Source organism: Anarrhichthys ocellatus, unplaced genomic scaffold (genome assembly GCF_004355925.1).
Source record: "Anarrhichthys ocellatus isolate YVR2014 unplaced genomic scaffold, GSC_Weel_1.0 scaffold24, whole genome shotgun sequence".
Classification (NCBI taxonomy): Eukaryota; Metazoa; Chordata; class Actinopteri; order Perciformes; family Anarhichadidae; genus Anarrhichthys; species Anarrhichthys ocellatus.
Window position 1 is genome coordinate 766776 of NW_022280054.1, and position 23811 is coordinate 790586.

Consider the following 23811-nt stretch of genomic DNA (forward strand, 5'->3'; position numbering starts at 1 on the left):
ACTTGATTTCAGGAACCATTTTGTCTTTTTGTATCCTGCAGCTGCACACTTCTGTGTTCCTCTCTGTTGTCTATCTGTAGGGCCACAATTTGTCACGTGTATCTGTAAAGCAGGATCCAAAATACAGTCAAGGCACTATAATATTGATTATATTATATTACCAACCATAAAAACTTTGATCCATTTGCAATCCTTTATTGTACACCTAAACATCCTTTATCTATTTCAACACGGCAGCTTTCAAAAACGCCTCACTGGATCGCATTCTTTAAGACGCAGCCCTGTGAGCGAGCGAACCACAGACGGAGCTACACGCACCAGCAAGCAGTCTCAATTAATGATATCCACACCGACTTAACTTTGGGTTGAAAAAACACCAACAGTTGCTTTATCTCTATTCCAGTTACACAACACAGATGTGTTTGGTCTTATTATGATAAAAAAAAACAAAAAAACCTGGCAGAATCACAAGTCCTCAGTAAAGTTCATCAATCCCTCAGCTCCACGAGAACCTGTAGGTCCATTTGTATCAAGTCACTGAAGCCTCAGTGTAGCTCAACTTCCAAAGGCATCTATTCAGATCTGTTCTCTACTGTAGCATGAGTCAGACAAATGGAGTAAGTTAAGAATTCTCCTGACCTGTCCATAGTTATTATAGTAACTAAAGTCAGAACAACTAAAGTCAGAAAAAAATACTTTACGATAACGTTCACAGTGAACATAACTGATAGGACCAGTTGTGTCGTCATTATTTGGTGCCACAACAGTCCAAATTCCGTTGCTGTCTTATCGACACACAACATGAACTAAAGGAGGAAACGCTGAAGAGTTTGAACAAACCACTGCAGACTTGCAAACATACTTGGTGTGAACAAACATTAAGTTAGGGGGAGTGGAATGTAAAGAGTCTCTTAAAGTAATGAGACGCTTCACAGAGACAAAACAACAGTCCAAACAAAGACGAACACCGTTGGAGTCAGAGCAGAAAAATGAAATGACTCACAGCTATAACAAAACCACGATGTCAACATTCTGCTCAGAATACTCCTCACAGCAAAGCTGTGAAAAGCAAAGAGTAAATGACTTGTATTTCACAAAATGGAGCTGCACTCTGAAGAGCGTTTTTGAGAACATTGATATTGTCTCTGGCACTTCAGGAAAACCTGGTTTACATTTCTACCAACCAAAGAGGCAGCGGGTTATTATCGGGCTAAACTGTATACAAATACATTTTCTCTCATTACAATATCAATTCTGCTTCCTGGGAGTTCAGCCTTTTGCCCGTAAGACACTGAAATGATGCAATGTGTGTGTGTGTGTGTGTGTGTGTGTGTGTGTGTTCATGTTGTTTGCTTTATGTGGGAAGAGGTCTCATTCTCTACGCATTCACCGTTTTATCTCACCTGTACATAAAACATTATTTTTGTCTAAATACAGTATACAGTATGTTTAATTCCTGGTATGTAAAAAAACATTTTGTATTTTTCTCTTGCAGAAGATGGATGATGAAAATGCTTTTCTCCCCACAAATTCCTGCAATCCTAACCTTTCCTATTGTTCTGTATTTCTGCTGGTAACAACCACTACTGAGTATCGGACTAATGCACTACCGGACACTGTTGGGTGCTTTGCGTGGGTTCAAACGTGTGCCGAGAGACATGCCACCCTGCTGCATAAAGGTTAGTACCTACAGAATACCACACCGCATTACGGAGACTGTTTCCATAATAGACTAAGCTCCTGGACATTCCATCAAAGTCCCATCTCTCTTATCTTTCTTTCAAGCGCTTTTGTTGGCTGATAAACAACACAGAGATAAATGAACAGGGCGATAAATCTGATACGCCGTTGTCCTGGGGACTGGGGGCTGAATTGAGAGCGAGTCTCTCTATTGTCCCTGTCTCTTCCTCCCCTGCCAGCTTAATTTAGGCCCTGATTGCGACAGAAAGCGGGGAGCTGTGCACCCTAAATGATGCGATTGTTGAATCAGATACAGGGACAAGAATGCAGAACAATTACCTGATCAGCAGATTCCCCCCCCCCCCTTGAGCTGCTGACAAGAAAGACAAATACTGCAGCAAATTCAATCCCTTCCTTTCCAATGCTTAGATTCAACAACGCAGGAGCATTTTCATTGTAATGGAGCGCGACTGTAAATGTTTCTATAAGCTCAGTGTCAGGCATTGATAGAAATACTGTATAGTCGGATATGGACAGATCTTTGGAGCCTGGATGCAACAGGCCAAGTAGCTTTAGAACAGAAGTAGACAGAGGGATCAGGAGGGGAGATTTACACCGATCACAAAGAATAAAAAAAAAAAAAAAGAAGTATAAAGAAGTTGAGAGCAGGTGAGTACAAGAAAAAGGGTAATGCATCTGCAGCATATGACCTTTGCTGTTCGGTAATAATCGACGGTCGCCTCCAGGTCTAATTCTTCACTTTAACAATCAGTGTATCATATGACCCATCGTTCTCTCGAGGATGTGAGGCCCTCTCAATGGCCCTTTCATACCAAAGACCCCCCTCACCAAACCACGCTGTCTGTGCAGGTTGTCCGGTTACATTGTTCACTGATTTTAGTTGCGTCGCTGTGTTCAAAGAATCTAAGCAATTAACTTTAGTGAGTATAACGGCAAAACTTTGAGGCTAAAACCAGGAGTGACAATGCCATATATCTCTGTCATTAGTTACTGCGTAACACCAAAACCTCTTCACTGCGTCTCCATTTGTCCAGCGCTTACTCCGCTTCTCTCATTTCAACTCTCTCCCCTGCATGTTCAAGCCAAGAATGTTTCTGCCGTAGAATAAAGAAATTGACCTCCCTTAGATGTTAAATTAACAGATGTGGATGAGAACGCACATGCTCCTCATTAATCTGTTGCAACTACCTTACTGTTAATGACTTTGTGATGTTTACATGACAGGTATATTAACGTGTTTTATCTTTTTCATAATCGATTCTCATATACGGTCTATGGTCATAATCTTAAAAACAAGGCCGTTATGGAATCAACAAATATGTTGATGAATGAAGCCTAAAAGCCTCTAAATTGCACTGTATGATTTTGCTCTGGGACTTCTTCTTCTCTTCCTTCTCTACCACAAAGGTTTGTTTTGGTTAATTCAGATCAGACTTTTTCCATCACCTTTTGTATCCATGTTCTCATCCCTCTTTCCGTTCGTCCCTTTCCCGTCTTCCTCTTCATTTTGCCTCTTGCACAGGCCTCTTGTCCCGCTCTACTGTATAGCTCTTACCAGCAAAATGTCCTCCTTCCCTCTGACCCCTCTTCTACCGCTTTCCATCCATCTCTCTCCCTCTCTAGCGTCACCCCTCCCTCTCTGCCTCCCTCCAGAGATAATTACTACAAGCCTTGTGAAGATCAGCTTGTATTTAAACAGCTGAATAAGCACAGCCTGGGGTGCTGACAGTCACTATTCAACAATAGTCAAGTGAAACAGTGGAGCAGAAAGTAATAGCTTGGGTGCAGCTTTATAGGGCACATTTAAAAACATCGCCCTGCACTAACTGCTGCTTTTATTATTGTGTCCCCCATTAATGAGCATCACTTGTGGTTAAAATCCATCTCTATGTGGCCTCTGCCCTCTATTGTGGCCACACATTCAAGCTGATGTACTACATGCAAACATTTAGGTCACTGCTAATTGTTGAGCCAGTGTAGCATCTAGACAAACAAACCCGCTGTAGGACAAATATCCCCAAATTGTCATACGTGCAAGAACTTGCACACATTTTTGCATGGATACATCGGAGTATATCATAGTTATGTGTACGTGCTTTTTACAGTTTGGGGGAGATACAAGCTTATGTGGTGTATAACAAACAAATACACACACACACACACACACACACACACACACACACACACACACACACACACACACACACACACACACACACACACACCTGCTTCATTGTAAGTGGCAGAGAGCTTGTCCAGCATTTCTCTGTCCAAAGTCAGGATCTGCTGCTCCAGGATGGAAGGATAGGAGAGGCCGCCCCTCTCCTTCTTTTCATCTTTCTCCTTGTCTTTTTCTCTGTCTCGCTCTCGCTCCCGTTCGTAGGTCAGTAGCTGCTGGCGGAGCGCCTCGGGCAGGTGGGCTTTGGCAAAGTCAGCAGCAGCCTGAGAGCAGAGGGAGACAGAAGAAGAGTTATTGGGCTGCAGATAAAAATCTGTTTGGTCAAAAACCCTATCAGACGTGTTATCTAAAGACTGAAACCAGTGAAAGTTCTGTTGACCAGCACATCATTTAAGGCCAGCAGAGGTGTAATGAAAACCTGACAGACAATAATCAGGTTCAAAAGGAGTGATTACTCTGAGAGAGAGACCGTAAAAATACATTATAACATTATCGATACAGAATATTCACGTTGTGACATAGTGCCCATCGATATAGAAAAAAAACAACCGTATACATTAAATACACTTGCAGTATATTTGGCAAGTGGCATACACATCAGGTTACAGCGGCAGTAACCTGATTGTCCTTTCTTGCTTGCCAAAGCAGATGAATCAGAGATAAACAGAGATGAAGAAAGAAAAAAATGCATCGGCACTGAAATGCACACAAGCTCACACTTTTACACCCCGCTGTGGGATATAGAGCTGAGCCAGAGAAACTGTATCCTCACCTCTATCCATTTTACTCTACAGATAACACCGACTAAATCTGTTCTCACACATCCCCACCGGCGTTTCAGAGCAAATAATGCCTCCCCTCCGCTGGCTCACAGCCAAACAGGGAAGACAAGCCAGTCTAAGGTCACAAAGTTAAAAAAAAAGTTCCAAGTACAAATGTCAGATAATATTCTGCTGACATGCCACTGATCCGCAGCATTTATACTGCTCATATTTCATACCTGGTTTGTAAAGTCTAACTCGCCCGCAGTTATTAAAAAGCAGTGGATTAAGAAAAGAGAACGAGCCAGTTGAGACTGCAGAAGAGAAAATTCCTGCTGCTTAATATGATGATTGAGGTCATATGACAGAGACCCACAGATGAACCCTATGTCCCAAGTTCTCTCTCTCTCTCTCTCTCTCTCTCTCTCTCTCTCTCTCTCTCTCTCTCTCTCTCTCTCTCTCTCTCGCTCTCTCTCTCTCTCTCTCTCTCTCTCTCTCTCTCTCTCTCTCTCTCTCTCTCTCTCTCTCTCTCTCTCTCTCTCTCTCTCTCTCTCTCTCTCTCTCTCTCTCTCTCTCTCTCTCTCTCTCTCTCTCTCTCTCTCTCTCTCTCTCTCTCTCTCTCTGCTCAAGGAAATTACTTTCAAGAACCCAGATAACCCTGCATGCTCTGCTTCTTCTCTACACATGAAAACAACTCATCTACTTCTATTTCTTTCCAGTGTTATTGAAGCTTTTCTTCTGCAAGCTCCATCACACATCCCCCTCTATCTCCTCCAATGAAACACAAATGCTTCCAATTTTCCATTTCCCAAAGTCCCTTCTCTCTGCCTCCATGGTGACGTTCAGTCCAAAAATCACCATGGATCTTCCCGACACACTCCTCTCTCTTGTCTGAAGACAATCACAGCTGACATACCTTCATCCTGCGGTTATCATGCAGAAAGCGGGAGACATGCACTGAGCTGGAAGGTCATAAATAGAACAAGAAGACTTTTGTCTGCTTGGGTTATTGCTGTGCCAATTACCGAGCCGTTTAATTGTCTGCCTGTCAGTCCTTCACAAGGCACCGGGGTCACAAAGCCTCTTCCCAGCTACATTCCTCTAAACCATTTGACTGCGATCAATCTTTGTGACTGCATGTGTGTCACAGCTTGCAGAGACAGCCTTGACAGAATGGGAAGCGGAGGCCAAGTCTTGATTATCGGACAATCTAACCCGCCGGTTAACCCGATCGACACATCAAACACCTGGCTGCAGCCTGTGCACCGGCTTAGAGGATGAGAAGAGGGAAGGGTGGATGAGTGAGGGGTAGAAGGGATGGACGGGGATGAAGACTGTGGGATAGAGGGATGAAGACAAGATGACAAGGATCAAGCATAGTAATATGGTTGGAAGCAAAATGGGTGATGAGATTAGGGGTTGGCATAGGAGCACAATGGAGGAATGCAGAACCTGAATAAAATAGAGCTATTCCTGCCAAAAGAGACATAGACAGGGGTAAAAGCAGCAGATGTCAAGAACTAAAATGATTTGCATTCCAATGCACAGCAGTGGAGAAAGAAAGACAAACAAAAGATATATCTACATTCAGTGTCACCAAAACACATTGTGTGTGTCCTTGAGGTCTGAGAAATGCGTGGAATGTATTTGCAGAGCCTATTTTATTTATTAGTTTAAAATCATCCTTTCATCTTCGTTCCTGCCTTTGTTGGTGCACCGCTATGTTCGTTGGTGCGTTACCGCCATTGATCAGTGAAATAGCGTGAGACCAACAGCAGGATGTGAATTGCGCCGCCTGTGCTTGGTTGTGCGTACTCCTGCGCAGTGCAAACGAAACGGGGACCAAATTTGCAAAAAAATTGTTTCATAGCATATACAAGTGGTCAGAACTCCACAGTGTACATTAAACTACCATATAACCACAAAACCCGCAACAAAGGGGTGAGAGACATTGAGACTGAGAGTATTGTATGTCTCAACCTATTGGTGGGATTTTTGTTTGACTTTAAGCCACGTCGCAAGATGAATAACTGGACAACTGACGATTGTAAGTCAATCAGCTTCTAAATGCTCCACAATATTCACCAGATACAGTAGTATTTTACTTAATGAAATTCAAGAAAATAAAACAATAATAATGTTGAATAATGCCAATGTTTTTGCTTGATAATTGACTTAAACAATTCATTTCATATATCATCAAATTTGTCAATTTTCTCTGGATCAACTCATTGATTTCAAACCTTATTGGGAGAAATTGCTCTTTTGCAGTTGAAGTTACTATTGTGACTCCCAGTCCCAACACAGGAGAGTTGCCTCAGAGCGTCACATTGGGCTCTCCTTCACACCACACTTCACATGCACCGCACACGTGGCCACAAAAGGTCTGTATGCACACACAGTAAGTACAAAAAATAAAACACACTCACAAACGCACACACCTTCCTATCTCAACAAGGCCACCAGACGTTCACCCTTTCTATCATCTACCCCAAACACTCCCTCCTGCCTGCTCACTGTGAGCCACTCGGATGGACGGCCCAACAGAAATAGTCAGGTCTTTTAAACACTCCCATCAATCACATCGCCAGGCCGGCAGAAGTGAGGGAAGTCATCTGCGTTTTCCTTTAGAATCACCCTGAGGGTAGTTTCATAACCGAAGTAGAAAAATCTCTTTCTGCGGTCTCTCTGACAGATCAAGCAGGCAGATGGAGAGAAGAAGAAGAAGAAACAGCGGAACAGAGCGGGGAGAGACGAGGAGGAGACAACTATTCATTAGCATCACTCAAGCACATCATTAAAGAAAGAAAGAGAGAAAGAGAGACGGTCTCCCTGGGTTTAAGATAGAAGTGACAAAAAAAACATCAAAGCTGTGAAATACAGAGAAAGCAGTGGATACTAGATAATAGAAGAGGGAATCTGGAGGAAGATCATTTCAAAATATTTCTCTTTGTTGTTTTGATTTCCACAACTTTTAAATTATAATCACAGGGCTGATCTCTGAGGAGACTACATTCGCAATAGTCTCCTCCCAGTATGCGATGACTATAAACCTCTATGTGCTCAATGCTACGGACAGGAGGGATATCATTTGTCTTGACCTTACATAAATGAGGAAACAAATGGAGTATATTGACACCTAAACAGGGCAAAAAGGGCTGCTGCTCTAGAAACACTTGTGCTAACTGTGGAGGTGTAGTGTGTCTCTCCCCAGGACGACATTGCAGAGCTCAGTCTGTCCACGGGGCCGTGGAAAGCATGAACACGGAGCCCTAATTTAATTATGTCACACCTGAGCTTTGTATGTGCCAAGGCCATGCCAAGTACAGGTTTTGAGTGGGACTGTGTGTGTCTGTGTGTGTGTGTGATGGTACGTTGTCACCGTTTCATAAATAGAAGCCGTCTCATTTGTACTTAAAGAGGAATCTGAAGCAGGCTAACAAAACTTGGGTCTAGTACACTTGAACACACTCATCGCACTCAACTAAATTTAATTCTTGACATTGGAAACAACAAAACAACTTCACCCCAAGGTCCATTTAATAGCCGTTTTTTGGAGCTCAGCTTCAACACAGAAGTAGTTTAAGTGCATTTACAGTTCCGTGATAACTGAGCAAACTCCAGCTGCTGTGGAAGATCATTTCATTCAAAGCTCCAGAACAGCTACTAAATAGACATTGTGGTGACCTGTTGGCTTTAATTTGTTTTTATGCTGACTTATGTGTTGTGTATACGTATATCTTAAACTTGAGTTAAGATTTTCCTTTGTCAAATTATTCTTAATTTGTTCTTTTGCTAATTATAAAGTTTTGAGATCTTATTTTTCTTAAAGTAAAATAAATATATATTTTTTCTTTTAATCTGTTGTTGGGTCTATAAGCGCATTACATGTTGAGCCAACCAACATTTATATCAATATTTTTAAAAAGGCCAAAAATGTGTATTTTCACCTGTAAATTAAGCAATAAGGAAATATTTATATTTTTTAAATCAAAGTTGGCAGCGGAGTCCCCTCACCAATTAAAATATTGACCTATTTCCTCAAAGAAGCAACACTGAAAAATTGATTTTTTTTTCCACTTGTTTTTATGAAAACTGAGTACTGCGACTCAACATTTTGCTTCCTGTGCAGCGTGAGCCTGGAGCCAGATTGGAAGTGTTTGTGTGGCCTTGTGATCACCCCCTTTGCGCCCAAACACATATTTTACCCAGGCATCCCAAAACTATTTCACTTTCCCAGCTCTTAAATCTCTCCTAAAACCACAACAAACATTCTGAGCACAGATGGGCTGAGGGATGGAGGGCTGGGGTAGAGCGCCGCTGGTGGTACTGGGAACCTCACATCTCCTTTAGATGCCAACACACACAAGCACACATCGCTACATTAGCTCAAGAAACTTTCAAAAATAAACCACTCTGAGAGCAACCTCCATATTCAAATACCGGTCATGTCTCAGAGGGTATGTGTAATGACCAACACTGTGCTGCATGGCTAACAGCGTAAAGAGGACATAAATGACTTCGGTAAAGTGAACGAGGATTTCAGATGCGAAAAGCAGAGCTATAAAAGTGGATCAGGACTGGAAAGCTGAATATAAGTCCATTAAAAGTGGCAGGAAATGATTCAGTGCCTTCATCCTTCAGAGGGAGAGGGAGAGAGAGAGAGAGAGAGAACGACATGACATACTGGCTCCTTTCTCTCTCTCCGACTGTGAAAGAACGAGAGGTGTAAGACTGGGATGATAAGCCAAAGTGTCCCACCTCAGCAGACGTCTCATTCAAAGTCCCCTAAAACTTGAGTTAACACACAAAGACCTGTCCCCCCCACGAGGACAACAGACTGCAGGTTGTTGGATCCTTCAGTTGCCAATAAAGCAGATTTTACAGCAAAGGTGACCGTCTAGCGACTCCCTACACACCTACACCTACACACACACACACACACACACACACACACACACACACACACACACCCTCTTTACTCATAAAGTGAACTATCACGGAGTTGATTCACATTCAGGCAGTGAACAGACCCAAAGCCATCAGTCTGCCTCTACACTCGCAATACACACAACTTGGAGTGAGATCTCGCCGTGTGCCCTTCCCGTGACAGCCGGGTCCATTAGAGGAGGTGAAAACTCATATTAAACCTAAACAGTCTATTAGAAAGAGGCCGTCTGGCTGATCCATAGCTTCCTGCAGCCTAACCCTCATAGTAGGAGCACCCCGTCAGTATCTACGGCCTGGACATCGACTCAATAATAGACTGAGGTTTAGTTTATAGAGAGGAGGCTCAGCAGCATTTCCGAGGCTCGGTGGTGCCAGAACATGATTCATATTACCGCTGCAGCATGCAGGGATTTGAGCTGCTCGTATTACAGCCTGACCGATACTGGATATTTGTTGATGTTACCGATATAGATATCTGAGTAATAGAACAATATATAGGCTGATAATAATTATTTTAATACACACATTTGTGATGAGGATTTCCACAGACTTCCTGTCTTTGTGCTAGAATAAGCACACCCTGAACTAAAGTCTGTCCTGGACACGCGGAGAAAACATTGATGCCGACTCTGCATAAAAGTGGTGTATATTTCACAAAATATTGGCCTGTTTCTTTAATATCTAGCATCATGCGTGGGCCCTCTTTGACCTTTAACCGGGCTGGTGTCCAGCCGAGGACCTTTCCTGTCTTTCTTGCCTCATTATCTGCCAGCTCTCTACTGTTCATACAACCCTCCACTGCCGTGCTGGAGAATGAATTATACATATAGTTATTAGCCTATATGACATAGGCTTTTAAATCATACATTTCACCAGCAAATGAGCACCGTACCATAAACTCTTAACACTGTCACAAGTCTGCTCGGCTGCGATGTGTTCAGTGTGTCGTTAAAAAGAGTTGCAGTGGTGAACGAACGATGTAACTTTGTATTCAGCTGGAAGCAGCAAAAAAAAAAAGAAAATCATGGAAAATATAGAGATGCTCACGCTGCTGCTCACACAGCCCCAGCATGGCAGCAAACAACGCTCAGACAACCATCTTCACTTCCACTCAAACAGAGCTGCCACAGTGTAAATGTGGCACCCATGAAATAAATGGCGTGCTCGTCATTAAACACTATAGCCCTGTAATTTCTTGAGTAATAATCGGCATACGTCTGAGTAGCAGTGCTGCAGGGGATGTAGTCTTGTGTTTGTGTGTGTCACAGGCAGGTAGACGGAAACAGGTTTTTTTTCATTTGGCCCGGGTGCTCCGCACGTCATACTCCTGTCTCACGGAGCGGAGGGGTTGGCAATTAGAATAACGCCAACTGGCATGAATCAGCACGGGCCATAAACACCACAGTGAGGAGGAGGGGGGGGATGAGTGATGGAAGCAAAATATATGAAATGAGGTGAGAGGAAGAGAGCAGAGGTGATAAAATCATGTTAGATGTGCACCCAGGTGAGAAAGATGAGAGAAAAAGAACGTGAATAGAGAATTGCTTTCTACTCAGATCAGTGTGGGACTGATTAAAACACACACACACACACACACACACACACACAGACAGACAGACAGACTGGTTGTGCTTCACTTTCAGGCTTTTTCAACTAATTACATTATTTTTTTAATTTGCTGAGCACGAGTCCCAGAAGGAGCCTTGAGTGACCGCAACACACAGACATTCATTGATAGTGTCACTTTATTCCCAACTGATAGCTCATTTGTTTAGCTCCATTTCAAGCAACACTTCAGCCATGATTCGGGGTTATACATGCTGAAACATGAAGTTACTGTGACAGTGTTGAGAGGTGTTTCTGCGTTGTGATCTCAGCAGTAGTCTATTATTACCAAGAGCTACCAACAACAACTCACATACCTATGTCTTTACTACAGCTGTAAGAAAACAAATGATAACTCTGAATAAATATTACACATTCCTACTAAATTACAGAGCAAAGAAGACTTCCCACGAGGAAGGGGCCGCAGAAACAAATGGTGCAATGTCACCGAGTTGAAGGGTCAACATTTCCTGCACAGATGAGCCTGTTTTCAGGGAGGTGAAATGCATTATTGATTGTTAAGTGCAAGCCAAGGCTTTGTATACCAAGAATGATGTAGCTCAACCCGTCTTATTCGTAAAAACAGAATCAGGACATTGTTCTGATTCTATCATGTGACATTAGTTCATCAGTGTGGAGCTGAAACGATGAATCAAGTAAGTGATTTTGATTCGGAATTTAAAAGCACAAGAACTCAAAAGAGTATCATGACAATAATCTCCATAATGTCCTCGATGTTATTGACTAGTCCTATTTGAAAACCTTTTTTTTTTAAATTATATTTATAGAAAATCATGAACCATAATCTAAAAAACGTCTAGTTACAGCACTACATTGCTGATTTCAGCGTCTCAAATATGAGGATTTGCTGCTTTTTTCTGGTTTACGTAACTCTAGAGACTTTCAGGTTTTGGACTGCTACTGCAAAAAAACATTTGAACTCTGTAAAATTGCGGATTAATTGATTAGTTGAAAGAAATCCTCAACAGATGAACATACAAAACTACAGTGGTGGCAATCTGTAGAAATAATCTACATGGACTCACACTGACAAGTAGACAGTAAATTGATAAGGTCTGAGAAATAGCAAATCGCAGCTGAAGTTAAGTTCGATGCCTATAGAATCATGACAGGGGGCAGACTAAATTTCTGCACAGTTGCAGTTTTCATAAATGAACAGACGTGAGGCTAGAATGATGACTGCTTGTGTTCAGGACTCGGAGGGTTTGGTGAAGCACTTCTCAGATGTCCCTCAGCTCACAGATGTCCTTGTGCTGAGGACAGAGCCAGCACTATTTAAAGTAGAGGTCGACCGATTGCATTTTTAATGGCCGATATAATGATAGCAGTTTTTTGTAGGAGAGAAGTGAAAGGTTTCTCACGGCCACATCAGCTGGAGTTCATGGCGCGGTTTACTTCTGTCGGCTACTTTTGCATACAAAAAATAAAACATTTTTTTGTCACTCTGAATTTAATCATTGATAAAATAACATCCTGAAGTGTGATTTGATGGATTACATTGTTTATTTACAATGGGTAGTGCGTTGTCCTGTAGTTTATGACTGTCCAGGATTACTACTGTTGTGCGTCCCAAGGACGCTATTTCATATCATGAATGGAATTACAGTCATTTAGCAGACGCTTTTAGCCAAAGCGATTTACAATTCAGATTCTATCACATTCATAAGCAAAGCAATTTTTGGGGGGGGGTTAAGTGTCTTGCTCAAGGACATGCGACTAGTGGAGCCAGAGCCGGGATTCGAACCACCGATCCTCTGATTGAAGGACAGCCATGCTCTCCACTGAGCCACAGTCGCCCACACAGTTAGGTGGCTCGATTATTTGGAAGAGAGAACGCCAAATTACAAAGTAACAACAGTTGAATGATTTCTTGTCTTGTATCGTGGACAAAGAGCTCATAGTGTTGTGTTATATATTCCAGAGATAACAAATGCAGTCAGATTTTTTTCTAACCCTATCGCAAGAAAGAATAACTCCCCTTGCCAGTGTCAAAGTATGCGAGCTATTTCATGGGGTGTTTAACAGTTGTTTGGATCAGGAGTTAATCAAATGCACACAAATATTTGCAGCGAAAGTGGACCTCGTTATGTGTATGGAGCGTCTGAGTAAAACGCTGCTGTAGATCCCTGTGTGACTGGTGGAGGCTGCGCAGCCACAACCAGAGCCCAGTTCCACCAATAAAGACGGTTTATCTCTAATTGTAAGTATCTGAAACACATTTGTACATAACATTAGGTTTTGAGTCGACTACTGGGAAGTGCTGATCTATAGCTACAAGTCAGAGAAGAGAAAGGGATTCAGACACTAATCAAATATAGATGCTTGGAGTCTCCATAGGCTCGTCCTCTGGCATCTATTAGAATTTCACTTATCCTTCAGACCTCAAACATCTACCTCTGGTCTATTTATACACACACCCCTGCACAATGTATGCATGTGTATGTGGAGTGTACTACTGACAATTACTTGTCATCAGTCTTCCTTTTGCCTTGCAGAAAAGGAAAACCTGGGGGAGTTTATTTATATTATACTAATCAGCGGCAATACTCTTTACATGCAGAGTTAAAATGCTGTCTTCTCGTTTTTCAAGCCGTCTTTTTTTTTACCCGTTTTTGCCTTTATCTTTTCTTACTTTGTTTCAGTCTTTTAGTGTTGACAGGCAACCTTTTACTGTATTTGCAGAGACCTTTAAAATATGTTCTTTGCAAATAAAGCTCGTAGTTCTTGATTAGGAACCTTGCTCTTCTCTTGGGCTGAGAGGTCCAAGTGCAAGTCTAAGTACCATTTAGCCATTCATCACATAGCCGTTATCATTCCTCCTGTCCATGCTGGTTGTGAAAAGATCCCTTCCTAATTCAATTGCAGTGGAAATAATGGGGCACAAAATCCACAGTCTCCATTGTGTGCAAAAACGTATCCCAAAGTTAGGATTCTGAACTAAAAAGACAGTAACTTCTGTCGATGCCCACTTGATTTGTCTAACTGAGTCATGAACCAAATGTCATGAACACTGACCTTAATTGAGGCAAGTGAGGCCTGCAGTTCTTTGGATGTTGTTCTGGGGTCTTTTGTGACCTCTTGGATGAGTCGTCGCTGCGCTCTTGGGGTAATTTTGGTCGGCCGGCCACTCCTGGGAAGGTTCACCACTGTTCCATGTTTTCGCCCATTGTGGATAATGGCTCTCACTGTGGTTCGCTGGAGTCCCAAAGCTTTAGAAATGGCTTTGTAACACTTTCCAGACTGATAAATCTCAATTACTTTGTTTCTCATTTGTTCCTGAATTTCTTTGGATCGCAGCATGATGTCTAGCTTTTGAGGATCTTTTGGTCTACCTCACTTTGTCAGGCAGGTCCTATTTAAGTGATTTCTTGATTGAGAACAGGTGTGGCAGTAATCAGGCCTGGGTGTGGCTAGAGAAATTGAACTCAGCTTTCCAAAGATGTGATAAACCACAGTTAATTTATGTTTTAACAGGGGGGGCAATCACTTTTTCACACAGGGCCATGTAGGTTTGGATTTTTTTCCCCGTTAATAATAAAAACCTTCATTTAAAAACTCCATTTTGTGTTTATTTGTGTTATCCTTGTCTAATATTTAAATTTGTTTGATGATCTGAAACATTTAAGTGTGACAAACATGCAAAAAAATAAGAAATCAGGAAGGGGGCAAACACTTTTTCACACAACTGTATATATCACAATACAATATGTTTTCTGGTAATTCAATAGATAAATAGTGTATCTGTATTGAAATAACCACATTGTACGGCCTATCTTCGTATACTCTTGTGCGATTGGTCGTTTTTTTAAATTCTTAACGGTGATGTTTCACAGTCTTTCATCTCCTATTTCACTGTAGTGTCACACATAGAGCTTACTTTATCCATGTGCTCCAAACAAACAGTAGGCTGTAACATAATGACGGACACGGAGTTGTGAGGATAGCAGGCAAACGTTCCATAAAGCAAGAGGGTGTTCCTCTCTCTCTTTTGAATGTGGGGCACAAAGAGCCTAGAGGAGAAGAGCTAAGTAAATGTCAGCTATGCCTCTTTCTGACACACACACACACACACACACACACACACACACACACACACACACACACACACACACACCTCCATCTTGCACCCTCCCAACTGCTCATGCACTCAGGGCCCCATAATCTCCCTCTGCGCCCACACACAGATCACACACACACTTGGCAAGTGTTCTTATTTGTATTCCTGCGATCTGGAGGCATGCGTTCTCTGGCAGACACTGATATATCAACCCCATGAATATTCATTCACAAGTCAGAGTGGCAAGCTTCACCAGCCCCCTCTCTTCTCACACACACACACACACACACACACACACACACACACACACACACGTACACACACACATACACACATAATGGTGATGCGTTCCTAAACAACACCAACCATACACATACATTATGTCACCACTGAACTGTTGAGAGCAGCCACAGCAGCGTGTCTCACCATAAGCTAATGGACCATGTCAGTGTCTGTCTGTCATTCCATGCACGACACACACACACGAGAAGAAGTGCATCTCGGTCTCTTTCCTGCTGTGATTGAAGCCGCTTATCAATCATTTCCTGGTTGAGTAATTGGTGCAGCGGATCTCCTGGTAGATTAATCACATCTGTCTGAATGCCTTTTCATGTTTGAGCAGCCTCACCAAGGAGGCTGAAACCTGTGAATGTGCGCACACACACACACACACACACACACACACACACCTTAGATGCCCTTCTTCAGCCACTAAAGACTAAATTAGCTCGAATCCAATCTGATAAAGAACTCAGTAAATAATTCAGAAACATTTCTCCACAAAGACTCACCATTATTGCACTTTCAGTTGAGGACACTGATGTTGTCAACTTCATTGGAATGGGAGTACGAATCTCCCACATCTTTTGTGGGTGAGAAGCTATTAAGGTGCTGGTGGTGGAGAGACCTCTGTCGTTGTGCATTCGTCATCTTCGCTCACCGACTCTCTCTCCTACGTCTTTACGGCTCATTGCTCCCGTGCTTCGTCTCACTCTCTCTCTCTCTCTCTCCCACACACATTTGCATGGAGCCATGCACTCGTACAGCTCCTCTGATCTGAAATACCATTTTACATTTATATCCGCTTCACTGCCAGCACAATGCACATCCACATAGTGATATCGTATCACTCGGCCTCAGTGAAACCTTGTCCATGTTCTTTTCCGCCTCACATTCCTCAGCTTTAATTGACGGGGTTTTAAGTTCAGAACGGTCTTCATAAAGCCCATTCTGAACTTAAAACTCTACCTTTCTCTCACTGCTCCCCTCCTCCTCCTCCCCTCTTGATACATCCTCTGCTCTTATCAAGACAGAAAAGGCAATGAAAGGCATGACAAGAAAATGAAAGTGAAATAAATAGAGACGGAGTACAAAGCTTGCATTTCCAGTTAGATCTACAGAGGAAACTCAAGATTAAAGGAGTGGAAGTGAGATAAGAGAATTTCCAGTGTTAATGCTAAAGCTGCACTTTGAGAGGAAAGCTAACCAAGTTTTCTGTAGATTACCACCTCTGTTGTGCTCGTGTGTGTTTTATCCCACCACAATACCTTCACTATGTGCAAAAGAGAAACGGAGAGATAGGAAAGAAGGAAGGCTACAAATTGGAGTAAACACACAGAAGCCCACTGTTCCTCCAGCTCCTCCTCTCCCCTCGATCACGTCTTCCCGCCAGAGGTGAACGCTTTGACCAATCCGAGTAGGCATCTATATCAAATAAATACAACGTATAACTGTGGCATAAAGCTGGGCAGAAACCAGTATTTCATCAATGCTGTATGTTTCTTGACTTCTAACTTTACATTTGAATCATCCTTTCTGAAGCGCCAAATCTGCACTCACACCGACTCTACGGTTCGATCAATGGGCGCCCAACACTGAACATCAACACAGTTCATTGACCATTCCAACAAGATGGCCATGCGTTCAATATTGACCAGCAGACAGCCGGAAAAGATGCAATATGGTCCGTCTGGTTTGATGTATATCACAGCACAGACAAACAATTAATTGCTTATCCGAAAAAGTAACCAAATCATTATCTGTATGTCGACTAATAGATTGATCGACTTATCATTTCAGCTCTAAATACAACGTCCCCGTTATCAACACAGACGCCTGATGATTATTGAAATGCAGATTGCGTCGTCGCAGTCGTTGACATTCTGGAAGTCTCTCGCCACCACGGGGCACATTGCAGCACACTCTGCCAAGGGCCGCTTCCACCATCCTGAGTCGACAGCTTCCTGGACTCCATTCATCCCTTCCTGTGTCCACCCATTCACGACTGCTCTCATCTCCATACAGCTGGCTTCATTGGCACAAGAACTCTTTCAATTAAGCAACATTGCACACGTGAAAAAGAACCCAACGGTGGGCATATGGTGCAAAGTAAGTACACCATATTTCACATGTGCATGCACCTAATTTCCATATACACATACAGCGTGTTGAGCAGCGGCAGGCCCATAATTAGGGCACCCATAAATAAGGAACAGTGCGACGCCTGGATTTCTGCTGATTTGTTTTGCAGGGGATGCAAGTGTAAATAGATTGATGGCTTTTCATTTTAATAGCGCTGCACTCTGCTGGTGTCATCTGGATTACTACCGCCATCTAAAACCTTTACGTTACCTCCTACACCAGCTTACTTCCTGAATTGCTTATTCCGGTGCTGCCATTTATATCCGCCTCCTTTTTCTTAACCTCACCCACTTTCTATTGCCGTCACTCTGGAGGCAGATGTTGCATTTATCACGTTAATTACAAACTGCCTGCCGCTTCCTCTTGGTTTGATTAGTGCGGGTAAACACACCCGGAGTTCATCACAAGGTTAGCCAATACTAATCCTAACCTGTGTCCTCCTGAGGATTCAGCGATACGCACTGCTGAAGATTTGTCTTTCCTTTACTGGTCCAAACACTGGCCTCCTAGCATCTCAACCACTCTGCGTTTCCATTCATCAGAGAGAGCAAAATATACAGCGATCAATGCAAAGCCTGTTTGGTGTGTGTGTGTCATAGAGCAAAACCAAACTGCACTACCTGATAAACATATACAGACATTCATAAAAATCAATACTCATCTACTCCATCCACTGCCGCTGTTCTCCTAAAGCTTGCTGACAAAAATACAGGCTTTTGTGAGTGTGTGTGTGTGTGTGTGTGTGTGTGTGTGTGTGCATCACTTTGTGGGACCTTCATCAATCACAACATTGATTAGATTCAATGGACTCTGGATACGAGGTGGATGGTGGAGTGCGTATGGGGACAAGGCTTTGCATGATGAAGCTATGAATACAGGAACAATAGGACTGGATATATGAGTAACACTAAACTAAAAACTTTCAGCATTGTGAGTCATGCCAGATACAAGGACAGCGACAGAGGTAGATCCTGCATAATATCAGTTTGTTTGACAGGCTTGTTCCTTCCCACACTGGATGAGTGTAACGGATGTCTGGAAAATAAATATCTGATCAGTGTGTCTTCCAACACTTCAATCTACAAGGCACTGACTGGACCCGAATCAGTTACTGTCTGGAAGCACAAACACAATTCTCATTGGCTCGTTGACCCACTGATGTTCACTTTCCCGTAGTTGTACCTCACGTACTCCCTCAGGTCAAAGTGATCTAAGTGGTAAACAGCTTAAAGACAGATGATGAGGCAGTGATGATGACACACGTCATGGTTCAAGTCTTCGGCACAGCCAAGTTCCCATACAACATGATGAGGACAGGATGTGTAGCCAAAGACCAAATCCAGTGCCCACTTTCCAAAACAATCCCAAACGCTGCCCATTACAGCTCAGAACTACACCGTGGGCATCTGGGCTGGCCACGTTCACAAGCTTTACGTGGAACGCGTCCAACAACTCTGCTTTCAGTACGGTCCAGCTAATGAATTGAATAGACCCTTATATGCTGAATAAGCGTGCCCACGTCGGGAATTACTTTGGATTAAAAATGCTTAGAATAATTTTTGTTTCACTTTTGGTTTCGCGAGCCCTTGACAGCTTGTACATTTGTTGTGGTGCCCGTGTGGCGACAGCGAGGAAGGGCTGCGGACGCCGAGGCAGAGCCAGCAGGCGTCCGGCCACGGGGCTCCAAGGCAGCCCAGTTTCCACAGCAGGTGCAGCACCATCATGGAGCAGCAGACCCACTCCACTTTGGCCTGCTCACTATTTCCAGCCATAGACACCACTGCCCCCCCAAGGGACTGCCTGCTAAGAATAGAAGAAGGATATCTCAGCCTTTGCTGCATCCATTTTTTCGAGTATTTTGTTTTTTTGTGTCTAAAGATACTGTATGTTTGCTCTTTGTGATTTTGGGCTGTATAAGTAGCATTGACTTGACTTAATTTAACAATACTCAAGTAGGGTACTCTTTCAAGACTGTTACATCTTACCAATACTATAGTGTTCAAAATCAAGCATGAGATCTGCTACAAGAGGTGAAAACAGCTATTGAGGCGCTAAGTTCTTGTGGAATGACATAATTATTATTGACTGAAAAACTAAAGATTTTTTAATCAATTAAGTCTTCAGCCACCATCGAGCAGCTAAAGTAACTGCTGTGCTGCTAGTAGCTCAGTCAAGACTATAGTTTCATAATCGATGCTGCTAAATATTTTCTCAATTAATTGATTATTCCTTTGGGCTCTAAAATGGTAGAAAATAGTTTTAAAAAAATGTTCGTGACAGTTTCCCACAGTCCAAGGTGACGTTTTCCAGTCTCTTGCTTTGTCAGACCAACAGTCCGTAGCACAAAGATAGTCTGTTTATGATGATATACAACAGAGAGAAGCAGCAAATCCTCACACATGACAAGCTAGACCCAGAGACGTTTTGGCCTTTATGCTTGAAAGATTTATTGAAACAATTACCAACATAGCTGCCAACCAATTTCCTGACAATTTTCTAATTGTTTCAGGACTTCTGTCTTTTGCAAGACAAACTAATGTTAACGGGTGTCATGGAACTGACATGTCAACAGTGTACCTGACAGTATACATGCATCTACAAGGTCCCAAAGGAGAAGACTCTGTGATCAGTCCGTAAGAACCAGGAGATGACAAGTAGTTTGTGAACGGTGTACTGCTGCAGAACATTTGCCAACTTCAGAAGAACATCATGAGTTAGGTTGTGTTGTGTGCGTGTGTGTGTGTTTGCACGTGCATGTCTGTTGTAAGTAAAAGTCGTGGACTCCTCTCAGGACCGGAGGCAGCAGGCTCTTTAATATTTCAGAGCAGTGATAAATAAGTCAGACAGACTGCAGAGAGATAAGGTGACTCTGCGGGTAGGGGTGAGGAGGGTGGGGGAGACAGACGTAGAAAAAGGAGAAGGGGGGGAGAATGGATATAGCGAGGATGAGAGAGACATATAAGGTAACAGAGCAAAAGGTCAAAGACGACGTGAAGAAAAGAAATGGGGTAAACTGAAAAGACTTCTTATTCTATAAAAAGCCACAACAGCCAAATCAGCCTCTGGCAAAAACCTGTACATCTGTAAAACTAAATTCTGACAGTAGGCCTCCTGTTAACATTTTACCCCACCAGGAACAGTACGTGATGCAGATCACAACCTAAAAAACCTGTGTAGTTCAATAGTCCAATCAGATGTGTGTGTCTGTGTGTCCTTCACTGTTCCTCACACATCTCCAATTGCGGTCCTTTGACAATACTGACCTACACAGAATGACAGATTTTGATGTCTGAGGACAAAAGCGATCAGAAGGAGAGAAAGGTGAGGAGAGATAAGTAAGTAAGGCAAAAGGAAGGTGAGTGGATGAAGAGGTAGGAGATGAGAGGAGAGAGAGAGAAAACAGACGCAATACTGTAGAGAAAAGGTCAACAGAGAGAGAGAGCAAGTGTGAGAGAGAAGATGAAAAACAAGAAGAAAGAAGTGGAAAAGTATGTCATGCTTTTTTCGGGGGAGGAGGAACTGCCCCATGGTGCCATGGCCTTTAGTCTGACAGACTTATGATCAAAAGATGAAAAAAATAAATCCTATGGGACTTCAAACACAAACTAACTCATAGCGTATTGTACAGTTTGTCTGTCTAACACGAGTTGTGCTGCAAGCCTGGAAAATCTTGAGGCCATTGGCGAGGCGTTGCCTTTCAGCATCTGTTTTTATCCCCATCTCCTCTGGAAGAAATGACTTCTTCCCTGCCTTTTCTCCACCTCCTAACAACAGCTTTAAGCTCTTTCTCCCACTGCTTTGTCAAACCTTCTCCTCCCCTCTTGGTCTCCCCACCACCCTCTATACCCTTCTCTCTCCTGACCTGAATGAGGGCACTTATCATCCATGCCATCGTTTTCCTCTCTTCTCCCCCTCAATGAAGCAGCTCTCCTCCTCTGAGCAGCTGTAAGAATAGCTGCTGGATAAGCTTGTTAAACCAACTCGGGAAGAGGGAAACATACAGACTTCTCGCTCACAGGATCACAAATGCATACAGGTAGTGGATGTGTAAACGGACGCACTAGAAGGAAGGGGGAAATCTAAACATATTGAAAAGGGAAAGAGGGCTTCATTGGGGAAATAAATACAGACAAGTGGGAGTGGGATGGGGGGGGGGGAAAGAGAGTGAATCCATGGAGAAAACATATAGTCCCAATTTCCCCAGTGGGATTAGTGTAAATCTAATCTGCCCCGCTGTCTCTTCTCCTTTTAGCCTCGGCTTAGAGACGCTCTCAGGAAGAGAGCAGACGTCCTAAGAGCCTTGAGCTGTTAGCATTAGCTCCAATCACCGTAAGCTTCCTCTGCACCACACTAATCAATTACCAACCCTGCTCGTCTGCCTCTAAACTTCCCATCCATCCCGAACCATCACCAGCCTGTGACCCTCAGCACACAGACACACGTACGGCAAAGCTCCTATAAATGAGACCCATTTACCAACACACAGGATCTGTTGTCCTAATGAATAGTGCACCGATGTCTGTGGCAGCTCGAAGTTATCACATTAACATATTATTCCAATATAATTCCAACCATCTTTAGTAGTGGTGAGCAATATGGGTTTTCCAATGGCCAATGCTGATATTTAAAGATCAGGGGCGGCCGACGGGCTCATATATCATCTTTCTTTCTTTCTTTGCATCTGATCTGTGTACTGTTACTGTCTGTACTTATTTTAAATATAAACTGTACTCAATCAATTGTATCTATATAATATTTCAAAAAACACCACTGCCCCTAATAATTACCTGCTCAGAATATAAGACAGGTGAGGTAGCCATCTTATATTCTTAGCAGGTGATTGTTAGCTGCAGCCTTGGTGTCAGATACAATGCTGTTTGACTTACTTCATTGCAAAGGACATCAACTTCTGAGGCTCTACAACTAAAAAAAAACTGGTGTTGCAAGGGTCATTTTGTCAAAATTATTAATTTTCATTTTAAAATGGCCAAAACATTTTCTTTGGTTGGTTTTACCTTTCAGTAAGATGAATGGTATTGAGTTATACATACACTTTACAGTATGGTTAAAAATGATGCATTGTGATTCATCTTGTCAGCCATATATGTACTGTATATTTTAATGCCATGTTAGCATTAACTACTGGTATGAATTGAGATACAGCACAATGATAATTTTAAGATTACTGAACAAAGAAATTTCATATCGGCAAATGCCTAGTGCCAATGTGTGTGAGAGCAGTTATATCACTGGGGTCAGAGCATGCGAACAACCCATTTCCGATTTTCTGAATGAGGCCAACGATACCTCCGGAGGCCTCAAACATTAAGCTTTGGCAGCCAGCAGATAGCCACGTCCCAGTCAGTAATAGGCGAAGAGCAGGGTTTACACTCAGCCTGCTAGTTGTGGCCTTTAGCCACTGTTGACATGGATCAGGATTACAAACAAAAGGTCGGATACATCCAGATTGGAATCAATTTAAAATTCGTAAGATTAAGTGTAGAAGATATATATATTTATTGCAGTTACCCTGATGAACATGTGAGCTTCGTCTGCAATCTGTTAGCAAATTACTCTCAGTCTGCTTCTTTATCTCCGTTTTGTATTTTTCATTTTCTCTCCAACCTCTTCCGTTTTCTCCTTAGGACCAAGAACTTTAGCTAACCCTTACACACCAGATGGTTCAGCAGAAAGCCTCACCAGTGTTAGATTACCCCGACACTACCCTTCTTAATAAGTGCCCTGGAAAAAAAAAGGGGGAACCACAGAGGAAAACAACAGGATGAAAGAGCTCTAAAGGTCATAAATCGCAAAGGGCCATAATCGGCGGTACATGGCAATGATCCAGCAATACCCTGGTACACAAACAATCACACATACTCTGCCTAAGAATACATGCAGAACACACACACACACACACACACACACACACACACACACACACACACACACACACACACACACACAAGATCCCTCTACCTCCCAATTTTAATCACAAGCACAAATTAACGACATGCTGTGGAGTCTGATGCTCTCTTATCCCGTGAGCCTTTGTTAGAGTGTGAATTATAGACAACCTGGCTCAGGGTTGGTTCAGCACAGAGTGTATTTTAAGA

At 42.7% G+C, this 23811-nt stretch overlaps 1 protein-coding gene across 1 annotated transcript in view; it reads right to left on the reverse strand.

Moving 5' to 3' along the window:
- ppm1lb (protein phosphatase, Mg2+/Mn2+ dependent, 1Lb) overlaps positions 1–23811 on the reverse strand; it is a 40659-nt gene that overhangs the window by 8169 nt on the left and 8679 nt on the right. Inside the window, exon 2 of the mRNA XM_031860752.1 lies at positions 3927–4143. Coding sequence (XP_031716612.1) covers positions 3927–4143 — 217 coding nt within the window. The remainder of the gene's footprint in view (positions 1–3926; positions 4144–23811) is intronic.